The 15575-nt window shown below is 50.9% G+C and overlaps 6 protein-coding genes across 6 annotated transcripts; 2 read left to right on the top strand and 4 right to left on the bottom strand.

The window, feature by feature from the left end:
- Window positions 1–57: 57 nt before the first annotated feature.
- On the bottom strand, window positions 58–1584 carry GLRG_09604 (acyl-CoA dehydrogenase domain-containing protein; the record flags this gene model as incomplete). Its single annotated transcript, XM_008100289.1, has 3 exons — window positions 58–229; window positions 299–1169; window positions 1332–1584. The coding sequence occupies 3 exons, from the start codon at window positions 1582–1584 to the stop codon at window positions 58–60; spliced, it is 1296 nt and encodes a 431-aa protein (XP_008098480.1).
- A 616-nt stretch (window positions 1585–2200) lies between these two features.
- Window positions 2201–2971, bottom strand: GLRG_09603 (short chain dehydrogenase; the record flags this gene model as incomplete). The annotated part of the gene is made up of 1 exon (XM_008100288.1): window positions 2201–2971. One exon carries the CDS (start codon window positions 2969–2971, stop codon window positions 2201–2203), a length of 771 nt encoding a protein of 256 aa, XP_008098479.1.
- Window positions 2972–4501: 1530 nt separating this feature from the next.
- GLRG_09602 (uncharacterized protein) lies at window positions 4502–5239 on the bottom strand (the record flags this gene model as incomplete). Its single annotated transcript, XM_008100287.1, has 3 exons — window positions 4502–4633; window positions 4705–4950; window positions 5042–5239. 3 exons carry the CDS (start codon window positions 5237–5239, stop codon window positions 4502–4504), a joined length of 576 nt encoding a protein of 191 aa, XP_008098478.1.
- Window positions 5240–9035: 3796 nt separating this feature from the next.
- Window positions 9036–11279, top strand: GLRG_09601 (Sodium:neurotransmitter symporter family protein; the record flags this gene model as incomplete). Its single annotated transcript, XM_008100286.1, has 4 exons — window positions 9036–9621; window positions 9681–9915; window positions 9985–10753; window positions 10809–11279. 4 exons carry the CDS (start codon window positions 9036–9038, stop codon window positions 11277–11279), a joined length of 2061 nt encoding a protein of 686 aa, XP_008098477.1.
- A 907-nt stretch (window positions 11280–12186) lies between these two features.
- Window positions 12187–12784, top strand: GLRG_09600 (uncharacterized protein; the record flags this gene model as incomplete). The annotated part of the gene is made up of 2 exons (XM_008100285.1): window positions 12187–12224; window positions 12274–12784. 2 exons carry the CDS (start codon window positions 12187–12189, stop codon window positions 12782–12784), a joined length of 549 nt encoding a protein of 182 aa, XP_008098476.1.
- A 146-nt stretch (window positions 12785–12930) lies between these two features.
- GLRG_09599 (fungal specific transcription factor domain-containing protein) lies at window positions 12931–15263 on the bottom strand (the record flags this gene model as incomplete). Its single annotated transcript, XM_008100284.1, has 5 exons — window positions 12931–13614; window positions 13669–14239; window positions 14362–14895; window positions 14965–15093; window positions 15160–15263. 5 exons carry the CDS (start codon window positions 15261–15263, stop codon window positions 12931–12933), a joined length of 2022 nt encoding a protein of 673 aa, XP_008098475.1.
- Between the last annotated feature and the right edge of the window lie 312 nt (window positions 15264–15575).

Below are 15575 nucleotides of genomic sequence, written 5' to 3'. Positions count from 1 at the left end.
TCAGACACTCTCTGACTCAGTAAACCGGATATGGCAATAGTATATACACAAATCTTGTCATCGGCCTAGGCTGGGGCCATATGTCGATGCCCAAGCGTCATAATATGGGGCGAGCATCAGCTGCTGCATGTGTCGTCGTCGGATTCCCACGTTTCCCCCGTCGAAAATTGGAAGAACCATTGCGTTGTTGAGGAGCTCCGAAAAGGGCTGCTCGGTATCATAGGCGGATCTGCGAGTTCGTGTCAGTCGTACGGCTGTGGCCGTTATCACGATGAGAAGCAGGCAATGGTAAGCTTACACTCCAACTGCGTTGATAGCATCAGTAACAGCTTTGACGGCGGCATCGCTGCAATAGACCTTAGCCGCCAGTGCTAGCTCACGTCTTGCTCTGTAATCGCCCGGCCCGTTTTCCAAGGCGTGAGCGGCTTTCCATGTCAATGCTCGGCACGCCTCCGTCTGCATTTTGATACCGGAGAGAAGGTCGGCAACAGCCTGCCGCTCCAGCAGGGGAACCTTGCCTCCGCGGCAGTCATGTTTGGCGAAAGAGAGGGCAGCATCGAAAGCTGCACGCATTAAACCAACTGCCATGGCACCGACAAGTACGGCGCTGCAATCGAACGAGCCTGAGGCGATCGCTGCACCTTCCCCCGGCGCACAGAGAACATTCTTCGCGGGGACGCGGACATTTCGATATTTGATATGCGGCCCGGAAGTAGAGGTGTGTCCGGGTGTGGAAACATGGCGCAGGACTTGGAAGCTCCCATCGCCGCTGCGTTCAAGATCCGCGGAGGTGACCAGAATGATCATAACGCTGTCTTCAGGGTTCGCGTCCGGATGAGGCGTGACAGATACGTCGCGGCAGACTACGCAGGCTAAATCGGCGCCCTTGGAATCCCAGCCTGCGCTGTTTGTCGCCCATATCTTCTCCCCGTTGATGATCCACTCGTCCCCCTCGCGGTAAGCCGTGGTGTTGAGTCCGGCTGCGCCTTTTTCTAGATAATTAGCTACTCCACCTGGCTCGCTGAATACCAAGGAAGCAAGCGGCGCCCCTTGACCGGTCAAAAAGGGCTCCAGAAACTGGCCATGTTCTGGCTTTTGCGTCAGGTTCAGAGGTGTCAATCCTAAGCCCGTCGCAAAGATGGTAAGAGAAGCGCTCGGTTCCACCGCATCTGTTAGAGATAGTGTCAATGTTTAGTTCGGTGGATATGTTGCTCCAAAGGCAGCTCTATTAAGTAGATTCGCTGCTCTATACTATAGCTCGGCTGTTTGTTTACTATTTCATTTGTTTCCTATCCGAGTCGGAATAGGTCAAAAGTCTGGGAATTTCTTACAGCACTCTTCAACCAAAATGGCAGCCTCAATCAGTGACCCACTGGCACCACCGAGGCTTTTGGAAATCTGCCCCTTGATCATTCCGCCTGCTACTGCTGTGCTGTAGACCGACTGAGTAGCTTGAAATCGCTTGTGCTGTTCCGAATACACTGCATACTCAGCTCGTGCAAGTCTGAGTACATGTTGGGCAAATTCAGCCGCAGTCTTGCGAATCTGCGCTTCGGTGGAACTAAGGGTAAAGTCGACAGGCATTCTTTCAGATGTCTCGGCTTATTAGTGCTGCTCGCCAGAGGGAGAAAATCAGTGATGCGATGGTAGCAGGAGACATAGGCTTTCACATCTCGGTAATCCTTCCATTGATTATAACGTTTCTCGCTCGGTTAACTTTATGCCACAAATCCACAATTGCTTTGTGATAGGTGCAACAACTTGTATAGATCTCACGTCATCTTCTTCGGCTAGTCAAGTTTCTGCACATGTCTTCTTATGTCAGATCTGTTAGTTCAGTATGATGAAGGGGTCAAAACTTTCCGTTGAAGCTATGATTGGGCGAGCTCGACGTTCTGCCTAGCGTTCTTCATGCTGGGCATTGGAATACCGGGGTCTCATTACACTATTGAATGCAAGCTCAAGTCAGCTCAGCTTCCAAAACCACTCAAGTCCGCTGACAGGACAACCGATGGCATACCTTTGGACCGGCAGAGTCTCTTTGCTCAGTGGGGGCAAAGTATCTGGCAAGGAACATTGATTGGATAATTTCCAGGACATGCGGGAGAAATTTGCTTGCCAAGGCTGCACTCCCCATGACTTTGCCCGTCTTGCGTTTGCGTAGCTTGAAGACACTAAAACCGTGCTTGCTGAATCACATCTACCAAGCCCAAATTTTGTCTGGAACGCGCACCAACTTTCCTGACGTGGTCTCACGACTCGCCCCGTCAATAGCCTGAAGCACTCCACTGACAGAGGTCTCAACGTCAATCAGGTGCTCAACATCAACGTTCCACTGCCTGGCCGCATATTCGCCCAGTGCAGTCCGGACGAAGCCTGGGTCGACAGCCACGCTAATCAGGTTCTCGTTCTGCACATGTAACCCCTTCACAAACCAATCGAGTGCAGCTTTGCTTGGACCATACGCGCCACTAGGGACGGGTTGGAAGAATTCGATAGACCCCATTATTGACGAGATGGCGATAAACTTGGGCCCGATCTCTCCGGTTGCTCGTGGCGTGTTCATCAGTGGCCAAAGACCTTGAAACACCATCAAGGGCGAGATAGTGTTGACCTCGAAAAGGCTTCTGAGGTCTTCGGCGCTGAGGGATGCCACCGGCGAAGGCGGGCAGCCTGCAGCAGCATTGCTGACCAAGACGTCGACGCGGTCAATCGTGCTGGACGTTGCCTGGTCAAAAGCCTCGCGAACAGAAGACGGGGTTGGAGCTTTGGTGAAATCGAGAAGCATGATGTGGACCTCGCTGCTGTCGCCTTTTTGGACATTCCCAATGGCGGATTCGAATGAGGCAGCTGCTTCTTTGTTGCGGACAGAAGCAATGACTGTCGTAAATGGTCTAGCCAGCAAGGCTTTTACAAGGCCTAGCCCTATGCCTTTGTTGCCTCCTGTGACTGCATAGATGGTGTTTACCATGGCGGAAGTACGGTTGGAGAACAAATGGGCGGTGGAGGTGGAGAGTGGATGAATGTTCGTCTTCAGCTGCGTTGTTGATCAGCATTGGAAAAGAGATGTTTGACTCGCACTGGATATCGATCTGGTTATGTAGTGGATAAAATAGTAGGAGTAACCAATAGACTCGAGCATATCCGGGTAACTAGTATCAAAAGGAGCGGCATCCCAGCATTTAGAGGAGATGTCGGACTTGTGGGCCCGGCCTGCGCCATCTTTTCCTGTGCCATGGGGAAGTCCGCCGCCATCTGCGAATGAAGCTCGCAGGCTCCTAATACTGGAGGTGCGTACCTTACGCCCCTTCGGTTCTCAATGGGGAAATAACAATGGACTGGTGAGAAGACGATCACAGGTCGAGAGACAGGTTCAAATCTGTTGCATGGGTCGCTCTCCTTCCTGACTCAGCCCCTGTGAAGTTTGGCTAAGTCCAAAGCTATCTGGTTCCCCGTTCAAAAGTTCGACACTAGGTTCTAGCCGAGCCATGTCGTCAAATGGATCGGCTGCTTCTGGATATAAAAGCCTACTGGCATTTAGTGACACTTAAGTCAGCCACACATTGTGCAAAACTAAGGTGAATGGGAGTAATCTGTTAGGGGATTACACCTACGAAAGGTGCGCCTTTGGACTAGGGATATCGAGGGAGAGGCTCTTGAAGCATCGATTCATTAGCTAATGCATGGAATTGCTTTGAGAAATGTCGTGACGGTACCTAAGTGCAGTTGTAGCAATGACAACTGTGGACTAATTTCGTCATCACAAGAAACTTGCTTTAAATAACCGGATGCGTGTGAATAGTTGGCCCAATTGAGATTACTTCAATGGAAAACATGACCCACGTGGTTAGTCTGATAACCATAGATACATCCGGTGTGGGCTTGTAGATAGGAGAGTATGTAAGGATATGTGCGGGTAGATGAAGGCGGGGATGGGAACATGGACTAACTACCTAACTCTATCATTATTATACACTTCCTTCAAGCCTAGTTGTACATGTATATCCCCGAGGCTGCACAGTAGAACTCGGCTTATTAAAATGTCACATTTCCATTGGGATTTCTAATCTAGCATAGCAACCGAGACCTGTTTGAGTGAATCGCTTAATCTTTGTGTTTACAGGCATGTATTGTGAAATACTGCGTTCCATCATCAATATGCTGCGTAGTTAGATATCCAGCCTCAGCGTTGTGCTGTTTGGTGATTAATGATATTCACTGGCTGCCATAAATGTAGAGTTTGTAAACACAAGTTCAAATTTTCAAAAAGAGCATTTTATTCCGCATGTTGAATCGGATGATCGAGCTTAAACTATTTGTAAACGAAAAGCAGATGTTCGAAGTATAAGCCCACAGCCTTCCTCATAACTTCCTATGCCGGCAACCTATGACTATTCCTAGTTGTTCGAACTTCTCAACCGAAGTTCAAATGGATGGTATCTGGTCCAAGACCTGAATTGACAGGTTTGACTTGCTAATTCAGATTTTGTGTTCTGGCTGCTCAAACAGCACCCTGGGTGACACCTTGGTAGCTCTTGATCGCCGTGTCAAGGCTTTGATCGAGGCTATTGGCCTCAGCTGTGAGGTCGGCTGCTCTGCTCTGCACCATGTCGATAAGAGTGAAGGCTACCGTCTAATGAGCGGGGTTAAATCGATTATTCCATACATACTACGCTTGGAAGCTAGGGTTTTGGTTGAACGTACATCTACGACAGCCTCGACTTGCCTCAGGACAGCTGCAATCGGCTGTCCAGCAAAAGGGACAGTGTTAAGCAAGCCAGCTTTGCCAATGAGAATGTTGAGAAGCGCTTGGTGTACGCGGACGAAATCGCGGAACGCATTGAAGATACTGTCAGAATCGGCACCAGCAGAAACGGGAGCCATGCCCTGCATCGACGTAATGGCATTAGTCGTGGTACTGACGATGTCGGTAAATCCCTGAATAATTGCCTGTATTTATTAAATGGTTTAGTTATAGCCTTAATATCGACTAGCTCAGTGGGGAGGTCGAGTACGATCAAGGCGTGCGGAACTCTCTTACCGGGAAAGGACCCTGACCAATAAGGATCAAAGGGCCGTTGACGAGGGTGATGTCCTTGGCAGGTGCTTGGAGGGCCCGGGATTTAGCGGTGAGCGTGTTGAGGTTGGTTACAACATTCGCAGGCGTCAACTGAGAAAGTACGCCGCTGCCATGAGTGGCCAGTGCAACGACTGCGTACTTAAGCATAGTGAACTGCATGTTGCTGGTTTTGTATAAGAGTGCGAGAAACTAGAGATTTGTATTGTAAAATTAGGTTGGAAAGGTGAGAAGAAGGCGAATGTTGCTGTGAAGATCATGTTGATATGGACGGGAGACGAGATGATTCTTATACTTGATTCTCGATAGTGAGTTCTGGTCTTCGTAGTATGACACTCGACACGATTAGTGTCGATATCTGTTCTCTCACGTATCTGCCAAGTTACCAAAGCATTCCCATCGAAACGACGTAGAAGACCACATGTCAATTCTTCTTTCCACTTGCCTAGCCTAGATGTGTCAAGGTCCCAGACCAGAAATGATCAGCGAACACCCGGCTTCGTTTAGCGACAATATTTACTTCTTTTCACCCAATATTCGAAAGAACCCGCTCAATTACGCACTGTATAAACGGAACATTGCCTATAGCATAGCCGTCAGTCACGGCTGTTATGAAAATCAGATTACCTAGCTAAGGTCAGAAACACCCGTGATCTAAGACAAGACATGCTTTAGCTCATGAATGTTGAATCCTAGATAGGAAATCCCTTGACCGTCTCTCCCTGTCGGATTCTTGGTAGTGGGGCATGTAAAACAAACTCCAGCTGATTTCATGTCTCAGCGAAAATCCAATGATCGACACTGCTATGCTCGAGGTAATGTTGAGAAGAACACGCTTGGTTTCGCGGTGACTTCCGAGATGTTGCTTCGGGAGACAGCCCTGTCAGTTGTTCTCTCCTAGCTTAAGTTGGCGGCTAGCTAGGGCGTTTAGCGCCGGAGTTCGAGACAGTATGACAGCATGAACTGTGGGCCCACGGTAGCAATCTGGGCGGCTGAAGCAGGCCTTTGGCTTCATTATTGCATACTGTTGAAGTGCCGCGGCTTTTGGCGGAAATCTAACCAGGATCCGTAGACGCAAACCAAACTAGTACACGGAACAGGCCGAACCCGAACGGGGTTCCAAATGCATGTCTTCTAGCTGCCTGATAACAATACTCGGCCTGTCTAAGTCATTGTTTATATCACTAATCATCAAGGGACTATACTCTGGGTTTCGACAGCTGCACCAAACTTTTGAGTCCTAAGTAAGGAGAGTTGCCCATTGCACTGTGCATCTGAAACAGATACATGCTGTTAATGAGTTGGTTCCTGCTTTGGGTCACCGACTAAACCGAGTGGGATGGATGTCTTGGACTCAAGGTCTCGGGCGAAAGGTTTCCGTTGTCGACATACCTATTACTATGTATTTACCCGGGCTGTGGGTCATTGAGAGCAGCTTGGCAGAACCCAGCGCCAGGTCACTGGTGCTGATGCTTTGTAGAATGAATAACGATCGTCATCCGAGCATTCCTCCGTAGTTAACGGTATTTCTTATAGCAGAAAGGGACCGTTCGTGAAACGAGATTCAGTAACTATAGGCCGCATTAGGAATGGGGGAAACAACAAACTTGACGATCAATTTTTGAGAGACCATCAAGTGGAATCTTGACATATCATTAGTGGTGGAGACACGAAAGCTGGACGGTTGAAATGGCACCAAGGTCGACGGCACACCTATACTTTGAGTTCCTGGAAGGGACGAGAATTGTTGTTCTAGATTATGCAATGTATGCATTTAGGTAAAACACTTTCCTTGGGAATCATGTAATACTGCTCACGGATCGTGTGTCCAGTTTGAAACGGTGGGTATCTAGGTACATAGGTTAACGTTACAAGCTATGTACCTGCAGAAATTTTGAACCGTCGCTATTGAGACAGCTGACACAAGCCCGCTGGTCCATTCTCAAGGTATCTCGGTGACGAGATAACGCATCAAAACATCAGATGACTGTTGAAATGTGTAATGAACCCAAGCGCCCGTGAAGTCAAGTAGGAAAGTGGTTGAGCCTTCGAATACATCCCGACAGTGATTGAGTCATGTTGGGTATGGCTTTCAGACGTCTTAAGGCGCCAGACTCCACAACGAAGCGTGTGTGTTCACAATGTGCCCTTTGCAACGGTTAGATAGATCAAGAAAGCTATAACACTATAGATTTGACAGTTCGTGTAAGGTCAACTCCCAGAGTTACCACATAGCTGTCTGACCTAATTGCGCCATTAGAGGAAAGTTATAGCGCAATTCTGCTCTTCGTAATTATAAAATTAACATATCTAACGCGTTGCGACCTGCTCATGGGAAGACCGTCGTACCGTATAATAAGGTATCGATGTGACTTTTTATCAAATAAGCTTCATCGATCAATCGTGCTACTTCTTGAATACTATATACTTGACTCGAGCCTAGCGGCCTTGGCCATATGTGGATTCGTAATCCCCGAAACACTAGCAAACCTTTTTTTCAGCAGTGACGCTAGGTTGTCTTCCACATTGTGAGCTGAATACTATCGGTTTTGAGACTTGGGAGACGTTCAGCTAGGAAAATCAAAGAACGGCTCTCAATACATGTATCTCTTCACGTCGTTAAGTCTTATAAAAACCGCTCATTTGAGATCTAAATAGCTTAGTTGGCCATTCATGTCCCAAAGTTATAGAAATAGTAACGCTAGCAAACTCCTGGTTTCCATGGTTGAAGACCGGTTGGGTCAAACTTCTAAACGTGGAGCTTGAGAGCAAAAAGACCACGAAATATGTTCTCCAAACTTCTGAAACTGGAGTTGTGAACGAATTGTATGTGGCACCGTCGAGAAAGGCCTTGGCCACCAGGAAGCATCAAGTCGACTTGACATATAGTTCAAGAAACAATACTTATATTGAGTGAACATTCAACGCTGGAACAAGTGTATGGTTCGGATTGCTAGAGAGAACCATTTATCATTGAGACTCCTCATAGTTTTACGTAAAACGTACATCATTCTACGCGAGCCTCTGATCTCTATCCTGAGCGTATGTCTTTGGTAACGTAATATACTCATGAGCAGGCGCAGCACCAAGCCCAGGCTCCAAGAGCCAAGGGACGGAGGCCATTGGTTTTCTAGCGTGTCAAGCGCAAGAGTTGTGTCCCCAGGTCCTAACCAAGATCTTGGCAATTGACGCTGCCATGCGTGTGCCAAGGTGTGGAGAAAGTGCGTCTTATCGCGCGTGTGCTGATAGCTCTCGTGAGCCAAGATCCTTGGTAATTGGCGGAGGGACAGACCGAAGCCGGAAAGCCGAGAGCCCCAGAGATCGTAGAATGAGAGGCTCTTGGCCCGCGTCCCAGTCATTTCTGTGGGCCAATTAGATGCCAGAAAGCTGGTGGTAAGCGGATTCGTGAGTCCCACCTCCAGGAGGCCTTCTATATGGTCCTTATCTTAGACAAGACACAAGGAACCCCAAGCGGCTTGGCTATCATGGTCGTGTGCCTTGGTGCCCGTGTAGACCAACTTTTCCGGTGAGTTTCCTATCCTATCACATATGCTGGCTAGTTGAACGGTCTACCTATACGCTTCACCTATTGGGACAGGGGCGCTTTCAGGATTCGTTGCCGATTTCTTGGGTCTAAGTTCAATGTTGATCCAGGCTTGGTATGCAACCCATAATTCGTATATTAAGACGAACTCCACCGTGGTAGTTCGTTCAACTGATCTTGAACGGACCACCTTCAAACCATTTATATTCAGATCTATTTTCAGTGAGACTATCATATTTACTGCCAAGTCTTTGAGATGCTACAGCGCATCTCGACCTCTACACGTTAATACATATCGGTTTAGTATACTGGCCGCTTGGCCTTCCGGTCACAGGCGTGCCCTTTGACCCTCCATGGATGTCACGTCTTTTGCTCCTTGTCCCTAATAGTAGTTCTTGAGCGATATCCGCAAACATGGTCAACATCGGCAAGAAAATTTACAACCTGCTGGCGCCATCGGCGGAGAAGGGCGACGATGGCCGTGACATGTGGGGTTCTCGAACGTCCTTCATCTTTGCGGCGATGGGTGGCGCCGTTGGCCTTGGCAATCTTCTTCGGTTCCCCTCCATTGTCTTCAACAATCACGGATTGCAGTTTTTTATCCCTTACCTTATCTCACTTGCCTGCCTGGCCATTCCGACGCTGCTTCTCGAAATCAGCGTTGGCCAAGCCTACCGTAGCGGGTGCGTACTTGCCTGGCACCATGTTCACAAGAGAGCAAAGGGCGTGGGCTTTGGCGTCGTATATATCGGATACGCTATCGTCATCTACTACGTCCCGATCCTGGCGTGGATCATGACTTACTTTCGACACTCGTTTATCAGTCCTATGCCTTGGTCTGGTCGCAATGAGGAGTTCTTCTATGGGACCGTTCTCCAGGATGTTCCAGGCGTCGAGGGCAACTTAACGGCTGACGGCAATGCCGTCCAAGACTATACCTATTACCCGGGAATGGGCATGGTTACCGAGACGACATTATGGAATCTGTTCACTTGGTTTGGTAACCACGCACTCCCCATTCTTGTTTTGGCTTCTTGCTGACCTTTTACTTTCTATCAGTTGTGTGGCTCTGTATGTTCAAGGGCATCGGTCTTACAGGACGCGTGGTCTACTTCACCATGGCCGCACCCCTGGTCCTCATGATTGTTCTCATCGGCCGCGGTTGCTCTCTTCCCAATGCCATAGATGGCATCCGCATATACTGGACGGAATGGCACGGAGAGAAGCTTTCCTCTGGCACTATCTGGCAAGAAGCATGTGGTCAGGTATTCTTCAGTACTGGGATTGGTATGGGGTAGGTGATGATTGAAGGCTCAAAGCTTTGATTTTCGAAGTATGATGGCTGATGTTGCTCGGTCTCCAGCTATTACACCAGCTACGCCTCTTACAACTCGAAATATTCCAACGCTGTTCAGGACTCGCTGATCATCTGCATCTCGAACTCTCTTATTGAAATCATTGGCTCCATGTCCGTTTTCGGCGTTGTCGGCTACCTCGGCATGCACCCCGATAACAGCGAGAGGCTCAACACTTTCGTCGTCGGTTTCCTCACATACCCTGAAGCTATTTCCGAGATGCCAGGTTCCAACTTCTGGGGCGTCCTCTTCTTTGCGACCCTTTTCATCCTGGGTCTCGGCTCGGCTTTCGCGTTGCTCGAGACGTTGGTCACCATGGTTTGCGACTCTGACTGGGGCAAGAAGTACTCTCGCCCTTGGGTCTCAACTATCATTGTCCTCGCGTCTTTCCTCATTTCTCTGCCCTTCTGCACGGAATTCGGATACACTCTTGTGGACGCGGCAGACACCTGGATCAACTACCTGGCTCTGTTCTGGATCGTCTGGTGCGAAGCCGTTTGTGCCACGACACTGTATCGATACCGTGATGTAGTTGACCAATGTGGTCTCTTGTCTTGGTGCTTGTACAACGTTTTTGGTTACATCGGAGGCATGTTCATCGGTCTCGTCGTGGCTCATTCGGTCTCTGCTGCAGCTGGTGCAGGCGTTGGCTTCGGGATGTTCATCGTCGGGGCCGGTTCTTCGGTGCTACTCGCGTCCGACCCGACCGCCTACTGCCCCAACTTCTTTTGCAAGAACTCGTTGATGAGACGCTTCTGGTACCTAACCTCCTATTCGGTAAGTACTCAATGCGTGTTTCCTTGGCAGCGATCCACGGTTGCTAATTCCTCAGGGCAACCAATTGCGCCGCGATCTTAATGCTACAATTGCTACGGACGGGCAGTGGAGAATCCCTGCCATCTGGGCCTTTGTGCTGAAATACAATACGGCGCCGATTGTTGCCATCATATTCTCCTTCGCATACCCGAACTTCTATTCTGACAAGCGCTGGGACCCCCTTCATATCGCCGGCTTCACATTCATGCACATCGTGCTCGCCGCTTCACTCGTTGGCCTCGTCATGCCGCGCTGGTTTAACGTCCTCGTCCCCGAGCATAAGAAAACCGAAGGCGACTACCCCGTCATGCCTGGCACTATCTTTTCGAGGGCGAACGCGGCCGGTACGCTGGATATCGATGGCGTGCCGCAGACGGAGGATCTTGCTATTGACGCTCGTGCGGCGAGCACCGAGGAGACCTGGACACAGGACAGGAGCTCGTCACGGGAGAAAGTTACCGATGAACGCCAAAAGGACGGCATGTAGCCGTACGAATCACCGAGAGTGTCCAGCGGCATTGGGGGGCACATAAAGCGGGCCGTTTATATCCAAAGATAGATAAATAAATATGTTTGCCTCCGGCCCACCGGTGTAGCACAGATATTGGTGTTGCCAAGTTGCGTTTGTGTCTGAATACATGCTGATCTCTGCGATCATACAGCTGCTGCGATTGGAATACAACCGACACTGTCTCACAGCAGTGGCACTTTTCTACTGTCAAAGATTTCCTTGCACAAACTGCCGTGGCAAAGTTAAGATACATAATCCGTGGTCCCTCTTGAGGTCGCACAGGTACACAATAATAATACTCGGGACACAGTCTAAAGAGTACAGTATGAGTATCGTGGCCGATACTCAGCACAGCAGAAGGTTTCTAGGAGAAAACACAATACCATGGAGCTATCCAGGTATCTAACTGCCCCATTGGCTACCAAAGTTTGACCTTGCCCATAGAGGTCAAGAGCATCTTGTGAGACAGTAAGGTGCTATAAACCTGACTAAGGTACGTTGCCAAGGCGGTCCCTTTTACAGTTGGCTGGCTGCTCTGCCGTGCGTGGTCAAACGGCCAAGGTCCCCGAGAACTTACTGCAATTGGTCAAAAATCAAAGAGGTCGGTGGCCAGTCAACACGGCATCTCCGCATCTGCACCCCTGCAAGCCAAGACCCCAATGCCGAAATAGGATGGTGGTTTGAACTCCTACACCGATGGACCGAACGAATGAGCACCAGGGGCCTTGAGAAGAGGAGATCACCGGTGGTGTCACCTGCCACGGAGCAAGAACACAAAAGGCGGCCTCTCCTAGATGCCAAACTTGTTCTCTCAGTCACCTGTTCAAACCCGCAATATCTTCCTCTGTTGCACAGTCCGCTGACTCGCAAGTCATCAATCACAATGAAGTTTACCAAGCAGTTCTCAGCCATTGTCTTCATGTATGAATCTATCAATCACGCTGAGTGAGCATCTCGCTAACGAGACCAGCGCGGGGCCAACTGCTGCCCAAAGCACGTCGGATCTATACTCGATACTCCCGATCGACTTGACCGCATCTGTTACCCTTCCGGTTGAGAGTGGCGGCACAGCCTCTGCCTGCCCGACCGTCACGGAGGTGACGGAAAGCTGCGCCACTTGCCCGGTGCCGCAGTGCCTCACAGTGTCCACCCTGACGCAGTCCTGCGGCTGCCCTACCCCGGTGCTGACGGAATATGTCTCTATTCCATGCAGAAACCCCTGTGCCCGCGTCGGATGCAGCACCAGCTACACCATCATCCCGGGAGAGGAATCATGCGGCGGTACCGGAGGAAGTGGAACTGCCACCGTCACGGCGTCGGTGACGCGATCGACCACTGTCGCGGTGACATCTACCGAGACACCCGGAACAGGATCTGGTGCGGCGACAGAGACGGGATCCGGCGCATCGACCTCGGCGGCTTCCAGTTCTCCGACACCGAACGCTGCGAGAAGGCTGGGCGTTCCGTTCAAGTTTTGGTAGGCGTACTCCATTGCTGTAGGACGCTCCCAACACCGGACTTACGAAAGTGGAGGCATCTGGGAGATTGGTGTAGGATTCACAGAATGTTCCTTAACTCTTTTAATACTAAATCGCACCCGTGATCGAACATCAAGGAAAATTCCAGCTCAAGTCGGCGCCCATGCATCAGCTGTCCATGATTCCGGACTGAAATCCGGCCAGTAGAGCCCCTGAGCACCATCGTTGTAAATCGAGGCATCGATGAACTGCAAGTCCAGAAGTGGCTGAGCCAAGAGCTCCTGTAGGGATGGTTCGTTGAGTGCCATGCCAGCCGTCGTGTGCTGCGTCTGGAAAGGCTGACCAAGGGTCACCGCATCGGTGAAAGGGGGCATGGTAGAAGGCACGGCGGCCGAGGTGTCTCCTTCGGTGGCGTAGCCTCCCCGACGGGCCTGGGCCGCTGCCATGGTTCTCTTCATGGCATCAATGTGCTGGCAGAACTCCTCTGCTGCGTAGTTGCCGTTGTCCTTCAGCTGCGAGAGGAACTGGGCGGCCTCCTCGAATTGCTCCCTGTCGTTGTGGCTTTCCTTTCCATTGAGGAGGCTGGAGGCGGCGAGAATGGTGGCTGCCGAGAAGAGGTACTGTGTGAAAAAGTAGTCAAAGGTGGCAAAGGAGCCATCGATCCAGCACTCCGTCAGCAGTCGGCATGAATGACGCGCACAGCGAATGCAAGTCTCGGCCAACGTCATTGCGGTTACCGGGATTTGAGGTTCAGGGGCATCTGGTGCACCCCAGGACGCCACGTGTGTACGAAGGACGTGGAGCAAAATGGGACGTGTGGTGCACACAGCACACTGAGATGGGAGTAAGTAAATCCTGCTGTTATGGCTCGAAGCTCCCCGACTTACCTGGTTGAAGTTGAGGTGCAGAGAGATTGGCTTGGGTATACGCTCTGACGTGGGTTTGTGATCTAAATGAAGCTCTGGCGGGAGTCCTTCAGACCACCCGCGAAGCTCTTTGAGTGCTTCTTGCACTCTGTGCGACAGCGAGGTTTGCTGATGTCTTCTCCGGTAGATGGATGGGACGACTCGCCCCAGCAGGCTGGCGAGCCTTACACTCGCGACGAAATAAGAGGCGTCTGCAAAATCATCTGCAATACTCTCATCCACCGTCGGGTTGGACGGGAGATCGACTTCGATATCAACGTCCTGTACGGCGACGGGATGGCTGAGCTTCGCTGCCCACATCCTGTCGAAAATGTATGCCGTCCACCATACCCTGACCCTGTGCTCGCGGGCAGCAGCATCCCTGAGCTGTGATTCGGGAACATTGAGATGAAGACCCATCACGACGGCAAGTCTGGTCGCAGAGCCAGCAAAGGCGTACGCAGTATGTCGTCGGTTCAGTGCAAGCGAGTAAAACGACGGCGAGGTGTTAGTCATATACAGCAGGGAAAGGGAGAGACGAGGTATCATGGACCTACAAGTAGCAGTCTTAGCTCAACGACATCGATTCTCGGTCGTTCGCTGACGATGCGAAGGACCCTCGTGGCTCGCGCAAAGTAGGCCAAACCCGGAAAGTTCTTCTCCGATGTGACCGACCGAGTTGAGTACATGGCTCCAATGGCGAACAGTGCCCAGAGCTTGCTCTTGAGAAGAGCGTCGCTCTCGGCCGGGTTCCGCAGAGTCTGCTCAAGGGAATCCATGGTGAGGCTCTTGCGGACGATGTGATAGCAACGGCTGACATATCGCAGCGCAACCCCGACCAGAAGACGCGCCCTCGCGGGGCTGGGCCACGGGCATTCAGTGTCGGACAGCGTGAGCAGCCGCTCATCCGTCGCGTAGTTGACGCGCGGGATGTGGCTGTGTTCAACCGTCGAAATGGCCTGGCGGAAGCGGGTCGCGAACGCGGCGTCCGATGCCTCGCCGATGAGGATCGGGGTGTGCGGGATGTTCATGTCCAAGAACCAGGGACGTTCATCGAGCGAAGGGGGCGGGATGGCAATGGCGTTGTCCGTCGTCTCCTTGACCGGCGCCACTGTGATTTCTGGGAGAAGGGCGTCTGCGCGGGATTGAGTGGCCGCATTACTGGTGTTCTTCAAACGCTGGTTCTCGGCGATGAGATCGTCAATGTACCTAGTCGTGAGTTTCTCTTAGCGACTAGGCTTGGGAGGTTTTTTGGAGTGACAAGTAAGTGATGCTGACCGTTGGCTGACTTTGACCATGCGGTTCCTTCGAGGATATGTGCATTCTGCGCCCTTGCTCGCTTGCTGACAGTTCTTGCAGGGCTGTTCACCGGAGCATTTCACCTTTCTGGAATGACATCGACGGCACCTGGCGCAAACAGTTGTGAATATCAATCACGAGGCATCATTGGGGCGAAGAGAGGATGGCACCCACGCTGTTGGTTTGGTTTTCGGACGGCTCGTACTCTTGGAAGATGTCGGAGCGGGTCTCAATGGGCCCCTGTCTTCCGAACTGGATATATCTCCTTCGGACGCCATGATGCTCAATCCGAATGCCGGCTCGGGCTGCAGGCCCTTATCAATGAAGACCGATGCTCGGGAAATTTGAGCAAGATGCCGAGGGACGAGGCAGGTGGAAGTAGGACAGCATCCGCTGGCTCACAGGCCTCCCAGAAATGTTGCCGACGGTAGGATGTTTGATTTAGAATACTGGCTGTATAACACACGACATCGCCACAGATTGAAAAATGTTTCTTTGTTGTCGAAGTGAGACGAGTGTTGGCCGGGCTGAGATAGTTCGGCGAAAACAATGGGCCATCCCGAGAAAATATTGGTCATTTCCCCACATTA

Source organism: Colletotrichum graminicola (assembly GCF_000149035.1).
Source record: "Colletotrichum graminicola M1.001 genomic scaffold supercont1.50, whole genome shotgun sequence".
Taxonomy (NCBI): Eukaryota; Fungi; Ascomycota; class Sordariomycetes; order Glomerellales; family Glomerellaceae; genus Colletotrichum; species Colletotrichum graminicola.
Note: the sequence above shows the minus strand (reverse complement) of the source record. Positions and strands in the feature narration are given on the sequence as shown.